This window comes from Muntiacus reevesi, chromosome 16, assembly GCF_963930625.1.
Source record: "Muntiacus reevesi chromosome 16, mMunRee1.1, whole genome shotgun sequence".
Taxonomy (NCBI): Eukaryota; Metazoa; Chordata; class Mammalia; order Artiodactyla; family Cervidae; genus Muntiacus; species Muntiacus reevesi.
The window spans coordinates 25,163,920-25,186,007 of NC_089264.1; the positions used below are offsets into that span (position 1 = coordinate 25,163,920).

The window sequence follows — 22,088 nt, forward strand, 5'->3', positions numbered from 1 at the left end:
GTATCTTTGGAAAACAATTTGCTAGTTCATTAGAAAATTAGAGTAACCATATGACTCAGCAGTTCTGCTCCTAGGTATGTGCCCCAAAGTAATGAAAGCATGTTTACCCAAAAACTTGTACACCCATGTTCATAGCAGCAGTATTTGCAATAGCCAAAAAGTGGAAACCATCCATATATCCATCATCTGATGAATGGATAAACAAAATGAAGTTTATCCATATAATGGAACATTATTCAGCCATCAAAAGAATCAAACTGATGTTGCAACATGGATGAACTTTGAAGACATTTCACTCCATGAAAGCAGACCAACACAAAGGCCATATATTATATGATTCTAGTTCTATGTCAAAATAAGCAAATCTGCAGAGACAGAAAATAGCTTAGTGATTTCTAGGACTGCTAGGATGAGGGGGCGGGTGGAGTGACTGTCCCGGGGTACAGAATTTCTTTGGGGGATAATGAAAATGTTTTGGATTAAGATAGTGTGGTGATGGTTGCACATTCTCATGAATGTACTGAGAATCGCTACATTATACACTTTAAAAGGATGAATTCTGTGGGATGCGAATTCTATCTCAATTTTGAAAATCAAAGATTTAAAAAAAAAATAGGATTCAGTAGCCAACAAAGCCTAAACCTTCCGCCATTTGACACCTTTCTCCCCTTTCTCAGATCTTCGGGATCTGCCTGGCCCAGAACCTGGTGAGTGATATCGAGGCTGTCAGGGCTAGCTGGTAGAGCGCCTGCTACAGCCACTTCCAGACACTGGACAGACCCAGCCTTCCTGACCCTCCAGTGCGCCCACCTGATACCCATGCTGCACGGACTCTGATCTCAGAGGCATCCCGCAATCCCAACTGATGGAGCTGCCAAGAACTTAGTTTTCTTGCGGGGGGAGGTAAACTGGGAAATGCTGCTCACTGACAGAATTAAAAAAATAACCAGTATGAAAGTCTTTGCGCCATGAATCTCTACTGTAGCCATGAATTTCTGGAAGGTTGGATACTTACCAAATGGAAAAAAAAAAAGGGAGGGTGGGGGAGCCAGATGTACTGAGTTTGTGGAAGAGTCTTGTCCCTGCTTCGGTGGTGGGAAGGCTGTCTTCTGTGTTACGGCCTGAGGAGGTGTGTCGTTTCTGAGACTCAGCCCCTTACCTGGGAGGGGTGTGTTTTCAGCATCCCTTCACTGTACGTTTCAAGGAACTGTTAACAACCATCCTCCCAGGAAGAGAACAGCTTGCCTTTGGGTTCCCATCTTGTGACCGCATTCGACAAGGAGCTTGGGTGGACTCATCTGGTCTCTCCTGGAGCGTGTCCTTGTAGAAGTTGTGTATTCCCTGTGCGCTGAGCAGGGGCTTTGGAACATTTCACGATGCCGAATTCTAGCAGGACAGATCTTTTCTGTAAGTAGGCCTGAGCTTTATCAATGAAATCCAAGGAGAAAAAGAGGTAGTGAATACTGCAGCCCACCAAATTAGTTATCGGGTTTTTTTGAAACTCTGGAATACTCTGGGGCTTTGTTTTGTTGTGGCCCTCCCCCCTTTTTTTGTCTTCCAGAAGTGAAAGCTATGATACAGTTTCTCTTACATTTTAGATTTTTTTTTTACTCAGCTCAAATATTAATTTTTTATATAATCTCTGCATGACCTGTGAATCTGAATCCACCAGCTCCTTTTCATGCCGTCTCTCCTACAAGCCTTTATAAACGTTCTTCTGTCGGCATTTATCTCGTGGGGTCCGCAGCCTTGAGTGGCGTGTCCTGCCCGTCTGGGGAGGGGCCAGCTGGGCGTCCCAGGTGTGTCTGTGGAATCAGTCTCTGCTCCATGTCGCTCTGTCGTCATGGCCTCTTCTGCAGGCTCCCCCTTTCTCTTGGAATCGCATTAAGCCCAGTTCTGAAATGGTGTTGGCGGAGTCAAAAGCTTCTGATGGTTTTTTCTTCTGGTTTTCATTTGTTTTTATGAAACAACAAGAAAAAACAAAACCAGAGGTTGAGACCAGAGCTGCTTCTGTCCTCTGCGCCGACTCACCAGCAGGACGGAGAAAAAGCACAGATGTCTCAAGAGAGCGCTGATCGGCCGAGAGAAAGTTCTCTGATGAGGTGGGAGACACTTGTAGAAACTGCCGTCTGCCCTGTCCCCACTCCAGCTGTGGGGGACGAGTTTTGCCCCCAGAGTTTAATCCTAACTGGTGTCAGGATGTCCCCTACCCCGGGGAGCAGATATTAGTCTGTGGGAAAACCACAGGCATGTATCACAGTGATGACACATTTGCCCACACAGAACTGGGCAGCGAGCTAGCGTAGCTTGTGGAAACTTAGCAAGGTTTTCCATTTTGGCCCCATGTTGCATTGCCGTGGCTGATGAACGTGTCCGTCTGCTCAGAGAAAGGACAAAAATTCTTTGAAAATCTAGTCTCCAGAGTTAAGGTGTGTATGACTCTGCATGTGTGTGTTTGTGTCTCTGTGTAGTTAAGAGATGTTCATTCCATATCCTGGCTGTGAGATGATTTTATCTCATGTCTGTCCCCACCGCTGTTGTCATTCCATATTGATTGTCACTCAAACCTGGAGAAGACTTGAGCCCTCTGGTTGGCACTCTTGTCTTGTTTGTTACCTCATTCATTCTCCAGTGAACTCCACCTGACCAGTTGATTCAGAATCAGGCCAGCTTCCCACCCTTTGGCACATCCAGTAAAAGGCCAAACAGCAAGTCCGAGTTCTTAATCACTTTTTTTTTTTTTTTTTACACTTGAGAGTGGTTGTAATAAAGGCTGTCATTAATAAACTTGGTTATACCTTACATGGAGTTCTACCTGTCTTCATTCTCTCTTGTGGTTGTGAAATTCTGTAATCCAATGGTGATCAGACGTTAGCATGCATTGGAATCTCCTGGAAAGCTTGTTAGCACACAGATTACTGGGTTTGCCACATCCCCAGAATTTCTCATTTAGTGGGTCTTGGATGGAGCTTGAGAATGTGCATTTTTGACAAGTTTCCAGGTGAACTTTCAGACTGGGAAAGACACTTGTCAAGGCATCCCTCTGACCAGGTTCTCTCAGAGGGAAAAAAGAGAGAGGGAACATTTTGTGTCTGGGGAAGGAAAGGTCCTTTGTGCTGCTGGACGCAGACTAATGAGAGATGGGGCAGAACTGAGGATGTAGGAAATCTGTCTCTGAAATCACTGTTTGCAATCACCATCACGTGGGGACCATGCAGAATACAGATCAGGCTTTGCCCCTCGCAATCCTGGAGTGGGAGTCAGAGCTTGTATTTTTTTAAGAAACTCCCATGAAAATTTAACACACAATAGGATTTAGGACCCATAGACCTAGGTAAATCTTAATAATATTCACAAGCTTTTTATGGGAAAATAATTTCTAGCAGTCCCTTAGAGCAGGATTCTTAAAAACCCACCTGAGTTTTTAAGATTAAAATACCAGCATATTCATAAATATCCTTTCATTGTAAACTATCTCTGCAGAAGGCTTCTGTCTTGCAAACTACTAAAGACTTTTTTCAAAGATCAAAAGAAAATAAAAATCGAAGATTCATACAGTATTCTCAGACCTTGACACTGTGTTCCAGTACTTGTCTGAGAAACAGTGTAGGTCACTTCTCTGGATATTTGAGACAATGTTGTTTTGTTATTATGGCTATGAGGAAATTTATCAGGGGTAACTGGAGATAACCAATTCACATTTCTTGAGTTTTCTTAGCTGTGCTGTAGAGATTATGTGTACATGTGAGGTAATTGGACCTCTTTGTTCAGAGCAAACTCTAGGCCAACAAAGGAGAAATGTCACAGCTCAGAAGTAAAAAAGATGCTTTGTCTACAAAGCTTAGAACTTACAGGAAGTTTCTTCCAAGTTTGGTAGATAGACATTGGAGGATGATTATTGGATTTGTCTTTATCTCTCTTGTTTGACCAGTTGCGCACAAATATCATTTCCTTCTGTGATTTACAAATATCTAATACAGTTTTTTTAATGAAAGCAGGAATTCAAAAGTAGAATTTCATGTCATGAAGCACTTGAAAAAGAAGTGCCTTTCCTTGTTCTTTCTCCTCCTTGTTTTCCTCACAAAGAATAAACCTCTCCTCCTCTCTCAGCTTTCTTCCTGCTCCAGGCCCCTGCCAGCCTTTTCTCAAGGGGATGCTGAAAAGCATTGCTTGGCTTTTTCTTGTCATGCAGCCGGTTTCCTCCTCCGTGCCCAGTGTGTTGGTTGGCGGGGATGGGGGTCGGGGGAGAGCAGGCAGGGATGCACTAATTCTGCAGTTTCCTGTTTCCAGAGGGCTTGGACCAGAGCCCTGGGAAGCTGGTGGGCTGAACAATGAGAACCCTGGGCCCAGGGACCTGGCAAGGCCCTCCCCAGCTCTTTTGTCATTTATTCCACGAAGCCCTCCTCCTCTAGGGAGATCCTGTGGAGACCTCCAAGGAAGGACTGGGAACCTCTCCATAAACACTGGCCTTCAGGGTTGGTGGCCAGCTCTCTCCAGGGAGGCCAGGGGGCTGCTGCTTGTGATGCCTTCTCAGGAGGAGGAAGCCTAAGCTTTGAATGAGAAGGAAAATGCAGTGTTTGGAAATACTCTATCTTGGCCTTATTGTGGTGACATGATAAAGTCTAGGCGGGACAACAGACAAGGCAGGTGTATCTGGTTGGAGGTAGGGGTCAGAGAAGGGAGGCCAGACTGCTCAGGGACCAAAGGCATCTGTAGATTTGAGCCTTTCTTTTTGAAAGAGTTTGCCACAAAAGAGTTTGTAAGCTTATAGTTTTCAAGACTTAGTTAAGGAATACAGCTTATACAGTTAATTGAATAATTAATTGAATACAGCTTCTCTGGGGGGATTGGAGAAGGAAATGGCAACTCACTCCAGTGTTCTTGCCTGGAGAACCCCAGGGACGGTGGAGCCTGGTGGGCTGCCGTCTATGGGGTCGCACAGAGTCGGAGACGACTGAAGCGACTTAGCAGCAGTAGCATGCTGAGTAGTTCTTGTGTAAGTTTGGCCTCCAAGGGGAGGGATGCCCGAGTGAGTCCATCCTGATTTCCTGTAGCCCAAAGCAAGCTCCTCAGGGGCTGTCCTGGCCAATGCAATTTACCCCTTCACTTCCAGGAACTCCCAACAGTAGAAAAGCTGAAGGAAGAGCAGGTTAGTTCCTGGACTTTATGCTGTAAAGCTACTCCAAAAAGCAAACGCTAGCATAGAAACAGGTAGCGGTTTGCATGCTGTTGCTCTTCATTGGCTGTGTAGTTGCAGTTCGTGTGCGAGAGGGCCAGCTCGAAAGCCACCTTTTAAAATGTGCAACTCGTCAGCTTGTGTTAGCTTTTGCTTTTGCAGAGCCTCTCGTTTGAAAGGAACGTTTTAATAGCCTGCCCTCTAGTGGCGATCGTGTAAAAGCGCTCCTGACAAGCTGGAAGAGTGACCGCAGTCTGCTCAGAGGCACTAGCTCTTTGGAGGAACTTGAGGGTGTACAGCCATATGTTGCTTGCTGGGAGTGGGTAGGTGTTTTATGCCTTTGACATTCGTGAAAATGACAGAGCTGCTTTTGGAAAGTCAGGGGGCAGGTGTTCAGCTCCCTTCACCATCTAAGTCCTGATGCTGCTGAAAGTTTCCGGGGCACTGCGGCAATGCGTACAGGTCGAAGCTGGGCCCTGCCCTGCTGCCTAGGCTCAGACATTGTTTATAGACGGGGTGGCGGATGGGCTGAAAATGCTAATCTGCGGGCAGGAGGCACTGCCTCTGTCAGAATGCCCACCAAGGAGGAGAGGTGTGCTGAACTTTAATCCTTTCCCCTGCTCCCCACTGGCACTCAGGTTTCTGTGGCCCCCAGGGTCCTGACCTGCATCTCAGTTCCTCTTCAAAACAAACAACGCTCCTGAAACAAGGATTAGACATTCCCTGTATGAATATTTCCTCTGAAAGCACCCCTGTGGATCACCACTTGGCGTTCACTTTGATCTGAGAATCTGCAACCTTGGTTTTAAGGGCTGTGAAGTCTGGTGGAGTGTTCCCGACTGTGTCTTGTGTTTTAGGAGTTTGTTACAGATTGAACCGTGTCTTCCAAAAATTCATGTGACACGCTAACCTTCAGGACCCCATAGTGTGATAAGGTCATGCTGGGTGGGTTCCCACTCCGGTCGGTTATTGTCTTTATATAAATGGGAAATTTGGACACAGATGTACACAGGAGAATGCCATGTGAACATGAAGGCGGAGATTGGGCAATGCATCTGTAAGGCAAGGAATACTGAAGACGGGCGACGAGTCACCGGAAACCAGGAGAGAGGCCCGTGCCTGATTCTTCCCCGGAGCCTGCAGAGGGAACCAGTCATGCCAACACCTTGACTTTGGACTTTTAGCCTCCAGAGTTATGAGACAATAAATCTCCATAGTTTAAGCCATCTGCTTTGTGGCATTTTGCTTCAGTAGTTTCTAGGAAGCTAGTAAGAGTCTGAGCACCTATTGCTGGCTTTCAGGATGGAAATGTATAGAACATGTATGTGGGTCTTATTATTTGAATGGACATACCCGACTTGGGACTTGCTCTCTGTATACGCTTTAAGCTCTTTGAAAATAGCTTTGATGTGTTTTGTGGGACATTTGAGACATAAGCAATGTTTTGTTACATGATGATTAAAAGTGATCACACTGCTGTATGTATTTCTTTGAAGTAAACCATCTTAAATTCAACTTGTAAGAGGAATTAAAGTCTTATAAATAAAACAGTTGATATCCACGACAGTGCTTTCTTTAGTCTTGTTACTTTGTGGCCAAATCAGCCCACTAACTCACCAACCCATGCAGGCAGCCAGCTACCAGGTGTGTGTGCTATTCCAAGCCTTGAAATAAGAGGTGACATTTACTGCAAGTTTACTGTGTTCCAGGCACTTTGCTGTAAGCACTCTGCATGCATTTTCGAGGAAATGTAAACTGAAAGAATAAAACCACACTTGTGGAAAATACAGACTTCACCAAGAGCTTACCGAGGTGGTGCTGCTGAGATGGGAGGAACGCAGGCTAATGGAAGCAGGCCCAGCAGAAGACGAGAGGCCTGAGCCAGGCCCCTGAGGGAGAGCGCAGGAAGAGACTCCAGGGCAGCAATGAGGAGGTGAGTGCTGCTAGGGATATGGGGAGGCCCTGGAGCTTCCAGAAGAGGGGAGAAGCCTGGATAAGCCACGAGAAGTTCAGGTACCAAGAGTCCAGGAATTGTGGCCAGTCTCTGGCCCATGCTGGGCACTCAAAAACTTGCTGCATGACTTGGGTCGGTAATTGTGGAGATGGGTTTGAATGAGGAGGTAACTGATGCAAAGTAGAATTTTGGGTAAAGCTGGACAGTGTCTGCAGTTGCAAACCCCCTGCCATCTGATCCAGAATTTAAAAATCTGTTTAAAAAATCAGACTTGTCTATCAAAGCATTTTGTGGGAGGCAGTAGTGAGTTTTTTGTAACACCCCAGGCCTTCTAAAGGAGTGACCATAACTTTGCAAGCTGGCAAGTCAAGCAGCATTAGAGCTCTGCAGGCCATGGGAAGTGCCATATTTTATCCCTGTTCTGAAATCCACCGTTTTCCTCCATCTAGTTGCACCATCCCTCTGAAATCTCTGTGACCTGGGGGCTGGCATGGAGCTGCCGTGTGGCAGTAGGGGACATTGCCCTGAAGCCGGCAGAGGTTGGAGTTTGTGTGTTCCGTGGCGGTGCTCAGCTCTAGTTACCGTTAGGATCACCCAAGACCTGTAAAGAAGCCCCTGTGCAGCCCCTCCCCATCCCTGTTTTAAAGCGTCCAGGTGGTTCGAACATGCCACCAGGATGTCTCAAGCTTTATACACTTAAATCACCTGGGCCTTACTTTACTCGGATCTAAAGTGTCTGGATTTGGGGGTTCTCTGGTGGCCTAGTGGATGGGATTCTGGGCTTTCACTGCCGTGGCCTGGGTTCAGTCCCTGGTCGGGGAACTGACATCCCACAAGCTGTGTGTTGTGATCAAAAAAATAACAACAGAAAAAGTAAAAGTAAATTATCTGGGTCTGATTTAGCTGGTCTGGAATGGGACTAGAGAATCTGAGGCTCTGCAGACTCCCAGGGGACGTGGATGTCATCTGCAGAACACACTTGGTGAGGCAAGGACAGTCTAGAGGTAGGCCTTATGTAGAGCTGTGCAAAATAACTATCATGTTGATATTGCTGGTTGAGATCTTTCCTCAAAGTTCAGTTCAGTCACTCAGTCGTGTCCAACTCTTTGCGACCCCTTGGACTGCAGCACGCCAGGCCTCCCTGTCTATCACCAACTCCCAGAGTTTACTCCAACTCCTGTCTGCTGAGTCGATGATGCCATCCAACCATCTCATCCTCTGTCGTCCCCTTCTCCTCCTGCCCTCAATCTTTACTAAACTGAAATTTTCAGGTCTGGGTAGGAAAATAAAGGGTGATTATACATGGCAATATGGATATCTTTGTTAAATACATTTTATTTTGTTTACAAAATAATGCAGAAAACACAAGAAAACAGAAAAAGAAATTACCTGTATTTTCACCACCTAGAGGCCTATGCTGGTTTACACCATCTAGAGCTATGTTACTGTATGTCTTTCCATTACTTTCATGTTTGTTTAAAACTGTATAATACTGTTTATACTGTTCTTTAGTCTACTTTTTAAAAAACAGCATTTTCAATATCAGTGAATATTTTATACAATAACATTTTAAATTTACTATGCTCTATATACTAGTCTATTGTATCGATCAAGGGTCCACAAGACGTGGTGAAGAGAATTTGGGAGCTTCCCAAGACCCTCTCAAGTCCACAAGCTCCAAATTTTTCATAGTATGATAGGACATCATTTCCCTTTCCGGTACCTTGTTTCCGAGTATACAGTAGCATTTTTCAGAGACTACATGATGATATGATATCACTCTGACAGCTAATGGAATGTGTGTGTATTTTTCTGTTTAACTATTTCTCCCTTTTAATTTCTAATATAGTAAATATTCATGGAAATAACCCACATACACAAAAACTCTTCAGGGGCTTAAGCCATTATAAAGGGATCCTGAGACCAAAAAGTTTGAGAACTCCTGATGCAGATAAACTATAATTTAAATTAATCAACCCATAATATTAGAAATTTAAACTCTTCCCAATTAAATAACATTACAGTGAACTTTCTTATACATATCTTATACTTTGCACATAGATACCGTGGTGGGTCAGATGGTAAAGAATCTGCCTGCAGTGTGGGGGACCATGGTTTGATCCCTGGGTTGGGAAGATCCCCTGGAGGAGGGCATGGCAACTCACTCCAGTATTCTTGCCTAGAGAATCCCATGGACGGAGGAGCCTGGCAGGCTACAGTCCATGGGGTTGCAAAGAATAGGACACAACTGAGTGCCGAACACTGAGTCCTAATAGCCTGGAATGACTAGATCAAAGGATTTAAAAGCATGTTTTCTGCTGAGTGCACATTTTGAGCCTTATGTATATCAAACATTCTATTAATACTGAATTCTAGAGCAAGAGAAGGGGAGAGCAGGAGGTATTAAAACAAGAACAAAGAGTAAGGCAGGGCGCATTCCTCCCACCGCAGGGCAGAGCAAAGCCTGGAGGAGATGTTGATTCTTTTATTGACTCTGTTGTGGAAAGAACTGGAGTTGAACAGGGCAGTGGAACATGTGCCTTAATAGCTCAGTCTCTATGGAGACCCTAGGAGGCTGGTCACTTCCTGAGCCTGATGGATATCATATAGTCTTACTCAGTGGAAAAGTTCTTTAAGTTGCTTTAGTCCATGTGTAGCAAAATAAGAAAGTCACAGACAGTGTGTGCTGGTTGGACCCAGAGCTTTGGCCACTGATGAGAGTGTGGCTGTAGCCTTCTCTCTCCAATCATCAGTGCCTGCCTCATAAGATGGAGATAATCATGCCTACATCACATAAAGGTTGCAAAGATGAAAAAGGTCGACCTGCTCTTCTCCCCCAGACCTCACTTAAATGAGCTTTCTCAGGGAGGTCCCCTCAGAACTCTGTTAAGCCCACCAAGATGTGGTCTTGCAGCATCCTCTCTGGGAGAACTCACCACATTCAAACTTACTTGACATCGCTATTCCATGGAATTGGGAACCACTGTCTCTAGCACCCAGACCAGGCTGAGACTTTGAGCAAGTCAAAGGAGGATAAACAGATCTTTGTTTCTGGGTAGAGAGTACCCTGTCCCCAGAGCTCAGGAATCCCCTTGCCCCCCCCCCCCTTTTGTGGCCACGCCACACATCTTGCAGGATCTTTGTTCCCCAACTAGAGATCGAACCTGGGCCCACCACAGTGAGAGCACTAAGTCCTAACTACTGGACTGACACGGAAGTCCAGGGGTCCCCCAAATTTATAAGGGGTCTGCAAGCAATCCTGACCAATTTTCCCCCAGGGCCAAAGTCTCTCTAATTCTACACGGTATAAAAATCTGCCCCTGCCTCCAGCGGGAGGCACTGTCTGTCTCTTACAAGTATGCTACATGAACATCCTCGAAGAGATTGAGACGAAGGCTCTTCACAGAAGCATAGAAATGCGAGACACCCATGAAGAATTGTCTCCCAACACTGGGAATGCAGCACAATTATCTGCAAACCTCTATTAGTCTTCCTGTCTTCCATTAGCAATAGTTCTGGTTCTAGATCAAAACATAAAGCAATCTGCCAATCTTCTGTTTAAACTTTAGTTTTCCACTACGTAATAAGAAGTTGAAATGTCTAAGGCCTCCTTCTGTCTGCTCTGCTCTATATTTCCTTCCCTGTCTCTTGCTTCTTCTCTGCTTTCACAGATGCCTTCTGCCCCAGGAGGCCCAAAGCTGAGTCATCACTACGGAACCCCGTGATTCTATTTATACGGCAGCTAGCATCCTTACTTGCTTGTTTTGCTATGCCAGTCAGGTCAATGTCCCTCTTCTCCTCCCTCGGCGGCCCAGATCTATCTAGTATATCCAGAGTGCAACACAGTACGTGCTCAGTAAACCTCTGTGTAGTGAGGCAGGCTGCTAGATCAGCAAGTCAGGCTGTTTGGGGATTTTCTGAACTTTGAGGGTTAGAGTGTCCCCACTGTTTCAATCCACTTTCTGACTTCTGTGGCCACGGCCAGTAAGCACAAGAAGTTGTTCTAGGAAGTCTTGATGCTTTAGTGACTAGCAGTGTGAATCAAGATTTCATCCGAATCCAAATAGCAGAAAACCTTGCTCTAGGGGTTGAAGCAGGCACGTGTGTCCCCTGCACTGTCTGAGGTGCCTCGGTACGTAGCTGGTCTTTTGGTTCATTAGTGCCACTAGGGATCTAGGCTCTTTCCACCTTTCTGCTTCATTGTCATTAATGTGGAGGCTTGCATTCTCACGATTGCACCTCATGGTTGCAAGAGGGCTGCTGTCTTCTGGGACCCGTGTCAAGGTTTGAGGGAGGGAAAAGAAAAAAAAAAAGGCGAAGGGCCAAAGGCCTTCTAGCAGGTCTTTGCCTAATTCACTAAGGGATACTCTCCCCGTGAACTTCTATAGAAGGGTAATGCCCACTTGGAAAGTTGGGGAACTGGAGTGTTTTAAGCCTGGTACATTGTCCCCCTGAACAAAACTGGGGTTCTGTAAATAGGGCAGAAGGGGTAGCTGGTTGGGAAAATCACTTGCAATGTCTGCCCCAGAGACAAAATGTCCTTTTTCTTTCTTTGTATTTTTTAAAAAATTAATTTTACTGGAGTATGGTTGATTGACAATGCTGTGCCAGTTTCAGGTATGCAGCAAAGTGATCAGTTATTACATATGTAATAGTTTGCATCTGCTGTGCAGTGCTTAGCCAGTCATGTCCTACTCTTTGTGACACCCCCCCTCCCCCATGGACTGTAGCCCGCCAGGCTCCTCTGTCCATGGGATTCTCCAGGCAAGAATCCTGGAGTGGGTTGCCATACCCTCCTCCAGGGGTTCTTCCTAACCCAGGGATCAAACCCAGGTTTTCCGAATTGCAGGCAGATTCTTTACCGTCTGAGCCACCAGGGAATCTATATTATTATTTACTGGTTCTACTAACATCAGTCTTTGCTTAGGTCCACTGTTCCTGTCACTGATTTTGAGTCTTGATTGATTTCTTCTTCCTCTTCCATGTTCTGCCACCTCTTCTCAGACACTGAAGGCAGTTTTTTGTCTCCTATTGATGTTATTTTCATATTCAATATTGATATTATATTCAATCATGGCAGAGAGGTGGGGAGCCCTGGCATTTTTTGATCCTGGGCTGGTTGCCTCTAGAGAAGTTTTACAAGGTTTGACAACCATTTGTGCGCTAGTGCCTCACTTCAGCTCCTAACCTGTGTGACTCCTGGTGGTCAGGGGTGTGGAGCCTTCCCTGGCCCAGGACTCCTCACCTCCAGGGGGAACCGGGAACATGCTCTCCTCTTGTGCGTGATGCCAGTGAAACATTTAGCAGCAGGATGTTTCTCTTCATGAATGTTTAGGCTGAGAGTGGATTGAAAGTTTGAACTGTATGTGCCTTTTGAAATGAAGGGACTTATTTCTGAAGGGTTGACTCTTGCTAAGTTGCTTCAGTCCTGTCCGACTCTCTGCAACCCTATGGACTGTAGCCCACCAGGCGCCTCTGTCCATGGGGATTCTCCAGGCAAGAATTCTCCAGGCAACCCACTGGAGTGGGTTGTCGTGCCCTCCTTTGGGGGGATCTTCCTGACTCGGGGATTGAACCCATAGGAAACTGTGGTTGATCAGGTTACCCCGGGAGTTTGGCAGGTTATTAGAAGTCTCTGCTTCTCCAAGAACAGAGAGTAATTGCTTGGCTAGTGGTCCCCCATTCCATAAAAGCTCCTTAATCATGGGGTAAAGGGGGTGGGGAGGGTACTTTGGGCCTCAGGAGAAGGGCTGCTTTCCTGATCCAGCTGAGAAAGGATGTTGTAAATTCCTGCAGTTCCCTCTGGGTGCTGCTAGCCATGTGAGCACAGGTCAGCACCAGCATCCTCTGTCAGCAGGATGGCGTGGGGACACGTGTGGGCACGGCTAACAGCTGTCTCGGTCTTCATTTTCCTGACACTTGACAGACTGCAGCTGTCACTGGCCTTCAGAATGTCAGGTTTTTTTTTTCTGCGGCGCTAGAAACAATGCAAGTTTGCACAGGTCATAAAAACACCCTTGGGTCAAGTATCTGGACTTGTGTTTGACAAGGCCTTTCCCTTGGCACTGCTCTTCTCACCCTAAAAATCCCCACTCCTTACTCCTGCTCTGGAAGCAGACAGATGGCACACGAGGTCTCCACAGGGTCAAGCCACATGGGTCTCCAGGGGCTGTGGCGTTGAGGGGAGCTGGGCCAGGTGCGGGGGCCTTGAACAGGCTGGAGATGCATGCTCTCTCCAGAGATATAGGGTCCCAGTCACATGCTGCCCTCTTGGAACACAGGATGACTGGTTGCCAGCTCTCTCCATTATAGAAGGAAAGTCAGTTAGCTGGATTAGTGTGGGTGTGCAGGTTCATCCAGATTTTCCATGTTTACAGCTGTTCATTTTCTTATTTTTCCAAAATACCATGTGGACCAGACAAAGATGTATGAGGGCCTACAGTCTGCCGTCCCTGAGGAAGAAATGGGTTAGCCAGGTCACAGATGCCTCGGGAGGATGAGATGGATTCCTGTGGGAAAGCAGGCCCTCGACCACTCTCCCTCTTTCCCTTGTGAGTGGTGCCTGGAGAGTGTTCATCACTGGGAACCAATCAGATGGCGGTTCACAGACTCTGGTAAGAGGTCTGTGTTGGGAGCGATGGATGGCAGTGCTGAGAGGCAATCAGACTTCCATTAGCTATCCACCAGCTCCCGCAGGTACTTGGAGGTGTGTCCCGTGCCCTAGTACCAGGTAAGTGGTGCTGTTGAAGGATGAGTGGGTGGAATAAAGGCCTGGGTGTCAGGAGGGAGGTGCAGTCACCCCCACGTTTGTGACCCCACTCCCCGCTGTGATGAGCTGCCCTGGTGGCTCAGCTGCTGAAGAATCTGCCTGCAATGCGGGAGACCTGGGTTCGATCCCTGGGTTTAGAGGGTCCCCTGGAGAAGGGAACGGCTACCCGCTCCAGTATTCTGGCCATGGAGAAGTCCATGGGGTCGCAGAGTTGGACACGACTGGACGACTTTCACTTCTTTCCCCCTTGTGGTGGGAGACTAGGAAGGGTTGGGCGGGAGCCGAGAGTGTCCAAGAGGTGATAGAAGTACAAGTGGGTCAGGAGAGTGCAAAGAGGCCACACTGGGAAACCGATGAGGACCCTTGAAGAAAAAAAGGAACATGGCTTTTAACTTAGATGAGGGGCAGAAGGCAGAGGGACTGACAGGTCAGGTAGTTATCTTGTTGAGCATCTGTAAATGTTCACAACTTAGCACTTGGGGTTTGTTTTCCTGAATTTGAAATAAACGTCTTTAATATCCAGTTGTGAGAAAATGGCTAAGTAAATTATGGTACATTCATAAAGTTGAAGAACACGCAGCCATTAAAAATGAGTTTATGAAACAGAGTTCTTAGTAATGTGGAAAAATGCTTATTGTATAGATGGGAAAAAAAGGATAGAGGTACATGTGGCATAACATTTCAGCTACATGAAATACACACAAACACAGGATCACTGCCGTGGAGAACACGCCAGAACATCCTTCCGAGACTGCACCAGACAAAGCCTGCAATTTAGAGTAAGGGCCTGGCAATTCAGGTTGTAGACGTCCAGATGCTCAGTCAAGGTCAAAGGCAGCTGACCTCCTCTGGTCCTAGCAGTGGGGTGATGATGACTGTGGGAGGGCACTGTAAAATGTCCTCGGAGGAGCAGGGGTTTTGCATCGGGGTATGAACACCCCGAGGACAGCGTCTCCGCAGGCTTGACTCCATCCTTTATAATACAGTCCATTAAAAACCACCTCCCGCCCTGCCCCCAGCCCCACCATCTGGGTAGAAGGGAGGCCTATGTTAAAGTAGATATGGCTATAAGATTCAAAGTGAGTATTCATTTAAGAGTTTATTTTTGACAGTAATCTGAGGGTACAGTTAGAGTTTCTTTCCTTTAGGATTTCTGGTAATCAATAAATGACAGAAGAACTACTGTAATAGTAAGTAATATCTGTCACACATACTTGAAAATTAGATTGTTAAAAAATTGTAGTTGATGTGCAGTATGTTAGTTTCAGGTGTACAACAGTGATTTGATATTTTAACATATTTTGAAATAATCACCATGGTAAGTCAAGTAATCATACAAAGTTATTACAATATTCTTGACTATATTCAAGAATATTGTGTCACATCCCTGTTATGTTGTAACTGGAAATTTGTAGCTCTTAGTCCCCTTAACTTATTTTGCACAACTACACATCCCTCTCCCCTCTGGCAACCACCAGTTTTTTCTCTGTAAGTTTGTTTTTTGTTTTGTTAAATTTCACAGTAAGTGAAACCACATGGCATTTGTCTGACTTACTTCACTTGGCATAAATACCATCTAGATCCATCTATGGTGTTGCATATGCTAACATTTCACTCTTTTTTATGACTAATATTTCATTGTAAATTATAGACAAACCTTAAACAAGGTTTCAACTGCATGGGTTCAGTTATATGTGAATCTTTTCAGTATAAGGTTGGTTGAGTCCACAGATGTGGGACCATGGGTCCATGGTACTTGAGCATCTGTGGAGTTGGGTATTCAAGGCAGGTCCTGGAACCAATCCTCAGTGGATATTGAGTATGACTGTGTACCCCACTGTATGTTCCTCATCCATTCATCTATTGATAGACACTTAGATTGCTTCTGTATCTTGAACATAGGGATGCATATCTTTTCAAATTAGTGTTTTTGTTTTCTTTGGGTAAATATGCAGAAGGGGATCATAGTGTAGTTCTACTTTTATTTTTTTTGAGGAAGACTATATATATATTTTAGAAGATCTGTGGTTGGATTTAAAATTTATATACTGGAAATCTGACTTAAAGCTTTCAAATGTTTTATTGCAAGATAACAGAAATCTGAAAAAGATCTTTTTGAATTAAGAAAAAAATCCCAAACTTGACACTAAGCAGCTTCACAGGATTAGGTTTTCAACTTCCTTGATGAAGATTAAAAATCCTAACTAATTTTCTTAAAACCAAATCCTGAAACAGAAAATTCTCTATGTATGTGATCAAAACCAACTGAACGCTATAAAATTTCACACACCACTGAATGTGGTTTTTACCTTTATAGTGTTAAGCAGATTAATATAAGATTGCACACATGCCTACCAGCAAAACCACAGATCTTTGAGTCATAGATAAATTCCAAGAATGTGCTCTGAGGTTGGGGGTGAAGGAGAAAGCCAAGTTTGATTTTTAGGTTGTATATGGTGTTTGAATTAAATCACTTCTCCTTTGAACCTCTGTTTCCATGATTCAGTCATCCAACCTGTTCCATTCTTACTCCCTGCAAGCTGCATTAATAATTACGGGATGAGAGAAACCATTTCATTTAAGTCACTTCGAAGAAGAGGGCACGGCTCATGACATCACCCTGATCCTCCAGTTTGCTTAGGAAGTAGGAGGCTCTCCGTCTCTCTGTGAACAAACGAGACATCAGGCCGTAGAAGAGCCAGGGACTAGGGAAACAAATGGCAGCAGAACCCAGTCGTCAGTTCCTCCCTGGCTTAAGTTTGGTCTAGTTGTGATTGGTTCCAGTATATAAATGAGTCATTGGCATATTAAGTGTCTCTCTAGTGTTATAAATAGCAGACAGATGCATATTGCCCATTTTTTTGAAATGTTGTTAGAATACAACCTCTATGGCCATGGCTGAAAAGCTCAATTTGGTAAAACGGTTTGTTTTTCTGGGAACAAACAGAGTAAGGATAAGGAAATAATGAACTTTAAAAAGTCAACTGAGAAAGAATAAATAAATTGAACTATTGAAATTTGGAGCATAAATTCCATGCAAACTCACTTTTTCTTTCTACTGTAGCTGACCATTTACAGTAAATAAGAAACTAGTAATACCTTTCTGAAACAGGGACTCTGTCTAATCAAGCAGCATAATGATAAATGAGTGGATTCTACCAGAGGATTCAGGGCACAGCTACCATAAACCTTTATGCAAAGCACACAGCAATTATATATAAGAAAGACACGAAGTATGTATATTAAAAAGGTATATCATATATATAAACAATTGACAGCACTGAAAATGGGAAAGGGGGATTGTTTTGTTTCTATATTGAGAAACTCATACTATGAGAAAACTCATAGTACTACAGCTTTATTTATATTGATTTAGTAATTATGCTAATAGAAGCTAATATCACTGAGCTAGTACTGTGATTCCCACTTTACAGATGAAGTCGAGACAGGAAGAGGAAATACTCCAGTGGGGAGCTACACTCAAGGCCTGCTCTGCCCACCTGGCCATCTTCGGTTCAGGAAGGAGGTAAGGGGCTATGCATTCCACACTGAGGATAACTGGGTGATCCTCATACTATTGTTTTTAGTTGCTAAGTTGTGTCTCTTGTGACCCCATGGACAGTAGCCCGTGAGGCTCCTCTGTCCATGGGCTTTCCCAGGCAAGAATACAGGAATGGGTTGCCATTTCCTTCTCCAGAAACTATTAATGAGACAGAAGCTAATATCAAAAGAAATTCTTTCAAGTCAGACAAATATCGAAATCTCAATTTCTCTATCTATCTAGAACTAGTTCTCTTGTTTGGCTCTTGTTCACTGAATTCCTGTAGCCAGAAATCCTACTGGGGCAAGGTGGGGAGTACAGTTTAGGCCATGAGATGTCACAGTTCCCTCAAGCCTCAATATCAACCTCCTTAAAAGTTTCAATTGTCAGAAAAATGCTAGAAAGTAGAAACTATTAAATTCGATAAGAAAAACAGGCCCAGAGAGTTTAAGTAATGTGGTGATGGTCACAGAGCCAGTAAGTAATAGAACCAGGATGTAACTACAGAAAAGACAGTATCCAGAGACCTTACTCTTTCAACTTTCCACACTTTTAAAATAGCTGTTTCAACATTTTAGACACACCTTTAAAACCTATCTATGAAACTATATGGCATATAACTACATAAACTAATAGACCATATCTGTGGGAAAACCCCTCAATTTTCCTGTTTATCGTCATGAAGATTCACCCCAAATTATCACTAAGTGTTTTTTTAACAGACACTTGTATAATTCAAATGTTCTGGCTTCCTCACATTAAGCAGTGTCTTTTAAGAGTACTGATTCTAGTAACAGCTGGATAATGCTCACCTAAGTAATAGACATCTTCACCCTTTATGTTCAGCAGAATTAGATAATAAGCCCTCTGATGATACCAGAGTATTTCTTTTTGAAATGTTCACATGCAGGGCTTCTCAGAACAACTCACACTAAATCTTTATATCCAAGAGCATCCTGTTGCACTCAAGGGGAAATTGTTTTAGAACTGAAAAATTTTGTTCCACATACCCACTGTTATCAGAGTATGCTCAAAGCATCTTTTATCAAGGAAAACACAGGGTTGTGGGCCAGTATTTAATCATTTGCTTTGAGCACATTATGGGTACACTCTGGGTGGGGTGGTTAGCAAGGTTCCAAGGAGCTAACAGGACTGGGAAGGAGGAACAGAGGACATTCCAGTGCATTTCACTCAGACATCTCCGCTCTAATTTTTGGCCTTTTTGCTTTTCACCTGTGCTCTGGTCCTGGCACAAACTGATAAAAGCTTTGTTGTGTGGCTCCTCTCATCTCTCCGTCAGAATGCACTCTCATGAGCAGCAAGCTAATGTAAAGGTGGTCTCTAAGTAGTGGGAGAGGGATGGTCTGTGGACTCCCCACCACACAGCGGCACATCCTGAGTTCGGTGGAGCCCCGTCATCCTAAGGGCACAGCCTCTGGTCTCTCTGTAGAACAACTGGTGATTTGAATTGCATTTCATTTTGCTGAAGATGAGAGTTTCTAGCATATCAGCAACTTGATTGCTGGCAGCTGGCCCATTTGGTACCTTTTCTCAAATCCATGATTTTTAGATGATTCTTTTCTGAGGTTTTCTGTATAATGCTTTTCAATAGAGACATCCTACTATCAAAAAAGAAAAAAAATTCCTTTAAGTCAGACAAATACCTACATCTCAATTTCTCTATATTTAATCTAGTAATAGTTCAGGCACTCTGGAAGTTTCATGGAAGTTGGGAGTCACTCAATGAATGCCTCCTGAGCACCAGCGATGAGCAGGCACTATTCCAGGAGCTGGAAATAGAAGTACAATACACAAACAAGCCAAAAGATGCCATTACAGTTTGATATACTATTTATTTAGTTATTAATATGGACAGCCTATTAAGCAACATTATAGATATCTTTCAAAACCTAAAATACAGTCCACTATCCAGCCCAGGAGGAGACAATGAACAAGATCATTCTTACAGTAAATGTAGCATAAGCACTCAAAATAATCATCCTTTTCTTGGACATCACAGGGAACAGTCAGTCAAAAGGTTCTTTTACCTCCACTGGGGTTTTAACTTTCTTGAATGACCACTATTTCAGAGTCAGAAGTCCGCCTTCGAGCCCCCCCACAGAGATGTGTAGCATCAGTGTTGGAGAGCAAGGAGCCCACCTTACCTTTCAGCCAGTATTCGTCAAACTTGAGCATATGGAAAAGGCAGGTACGTCACGGGGTGTTCTGATTAATTTACAAAGATTGTGTTTCAAAGCTCTAAAAACCCATGTGGTGGTGGTGGTGGTAGTGGCAGTGAAGAGTATGCTACATTTTGCCAAGGAGGTCTTCTCATCTCTTAAGTCTTGGCACCATCACTTTTCCATTAGGCTTTAAGATCTACTGAAGTTCTCTGTGAAAAGTAGAGGTGGGAAGTGCTAACAGCTACTAGTATGAAGCCATCTGCAGAATGAACTGGACTGGCTGCTATGGCTTTTATAACCTGCTTCCTTTCTTTAGACAAACATTTCTGAAACTTTTTCTGTATGTCCTGCTAGTTCTCAAAAAAATTTAAAAGGGCTAAGACTGACGAAACTTTTGGCTTTCAAGTTGGATGGTGATAAATAAAGTCCATTCTCCAATGAGCTATACTCAAATTTCTCAGTTGAAAACAAATGCCAAGTGATTTTTAAAGACATGTGCTGAACAGTATTAACTGATGGAAGAAATTCTGAGGTGAAACTGTACATATACCAAAATCTAAAATACAGGCAAAAAACAAGATGTATTAGTGTAATATTCTTCAACCCCTTAGTTTTCTGTTGAAAACTACAAATGTTTTCAGCATCAGGCTACTGATGATGGCCAATTAACTATGAAATTAAAAAACCTCAGGAAGTCTTGCCAAGTTTGTGGCAGTTTCAAGAGTCTACAAAGGAAGAAGAAGAAACCATAGGGTAAAGAGTGAGAGCGTTGGACTTTATTTAATTCTAGGTACCATGGATTTGACATTAGTAGGTAAGACTAACGAATAAGCAGCCATACAGGTTTTTTGGTCGCTGTGCCTTCCAAGCACCAATAAATGGAGCTTTTTTACTATCCAGGCCCATCTTTCGTGAGCGGATCAGCTCCTGCTGCATTCGCGTTTGTCTCTAGTTTACCAGTACATGAGTATGCCGTTTACCAAGGGTGAGGGGCAAGTCACTGTGCAGTACCAAGTTACGTCGTCACAGGACTACAACATGCACGTTCTACTTAATGGCGCTCGAGCAACAGGAATACAAGAAAACAGTCATGGGTGGAGACTGGTTCTCGACGAATTCATGTTCACACTAACTATGGGGCAGCTCCCTACAGCAGTTCTTCAGTTGGCATTGGAGCGTTACACGCATGCACAAGTGATGTGGGAGAGGATGGCGCAGAAGAGGCAGCTGGATGGAGGACGAGGGGAAACGAGAGGGATGTCGGGAGGGCAGTTCTCAGCTTTCCACAGCAAGCCTCTGCTCTGTGAGAGAGGCCTGCTGAGCAACGCTTTTGTTCTCATGACTGCGAAGTTTAGACACAACGTCTAGAAAGGCCAAATCCTGTACCTCCTTGTGCAGAGATTCTGGAAGACAAAAACAGGACAACAGGTATGCTTCTCTTAGGTTGTTCTAATCTCACTATACACACTACCCAAAACATACACCCAGGATGCTTGGTTAAATGATGCTGAGTTATAAAAATAGATCTGTTTTAAATTTTGTGGCAAATAAGGTTTTACCTCTCCAGAGGGAGGGGAAACACGTATACTTACAATAGACTCATATTGCTGGGCAGCAGAAAGCAACACAACATTGTAAAGCAATTATCTTCCAATTAAAAAAAAAGTTATACCTCACCACCTTTCAATGGATTTCTATAACAGTAGACTCCTTTTCAGATTTCCTATCTTCTTTCTCTTGCTCTATTTAACTTCAATTACAGTAAAATACAGGATTCCTCTCAAGGCCAGTAAGTTTAATGTAATTAGCATTCCTCAAGCTGGTGTATTTATTTTGATAAAACTGAAGTATAAAACCAGTTGGAGTAGCAATACTCAGATTTTAAAATAACTGATATTTGTAGAGCATTCCATCCAAAAGCGGCAGCAAACACTTTCTTCTCAAGGGCACGTGGGGCTGACCACATGCTGGGGCACACAGCGAGCCCTGGTAAACTTAAGAATCTTGAACTCACATCAAGTATCTTTTCTGACACAATGCTATGAGGTTGGATATTAACTATAAGAAAAACTGTAAAACATACACATATGGAAGCGAAACAATAGGCTATTCAACAACTACTAGCTCACTAATCACTGACGAAATCAAAGAGAAAATTAAAAAAAAAAAACCTAGAGACAAATGAAAACAAAAGCACAATAATCCAAAACCTATGGGACACAGCAAAATCAGTTCTAAGAGGGACGTTTATTGCAATATAATCTTACCTCAGGAAACAAGGAAAATCTCAAACAATCTAGTTGTATCTAATGCAACTAGAGAAAGAACTACCAAAAACCCAAAGTTAGTGGAAAGAAAGAAAGACTTAGCAGAAATAAATGGGACAGACATGGAGAAAACAGAAAAGATCAATGAAGCTGGTTCTTTGAAAAGCTCTTGATAAACCTTTAGCCAGACTTGTCAAG

The 22,088-nt window shown here is 44.0% G+C and overlaps 2 protein-coding genes across 5 annotated transcripts in view; one reads left to right on the plus strand and one right to left on the minus strand.

Moving 5' to 3' along the window:
• Positions 1–6,730, plus strand: part of TSPAN5 (tetraspanin 5) — a 185,157-nt gene extending 178,427 nt beyond the window's left edge. The window contains exon 8 of the mRNA XM_065907460.1: positions 678–6,730. Coding sequence (XP_065763532.1) covers positions 678–743 — 66 coding nt within the window. The 3' untranslated portion in view covers positions 744–6,730. The remainder of the gene's footprint in view (positions 1–677) is intronic.
• Positions 6,731–19,273: 12,543 nt separating this feature from the next.
• The window catches only part of RAP1GDS1 (Rap1 GTPase-GDP dissociation stimulator 1), a 155,147-nt gene continuing 152,332 nt past the window's right edge, over positions 19,274–22,088 (minus strand). For all 4 annotated transcript variants that reach the window (XM_065907397.1, XM_065907399.1, XM_065907398.1 and 1 more), the window contains one exon: positions 19,274–21,026. In XM_065907397.1, the coding sequence (XP_065763469.1) occupies positions 20,899–21,026 (128 nt within the window). In that variant the 3' untranslated portion in view covers positions 19,274–20,898. The remainder of the gene's footprint in view (positions 21,027–22,088) is intronic.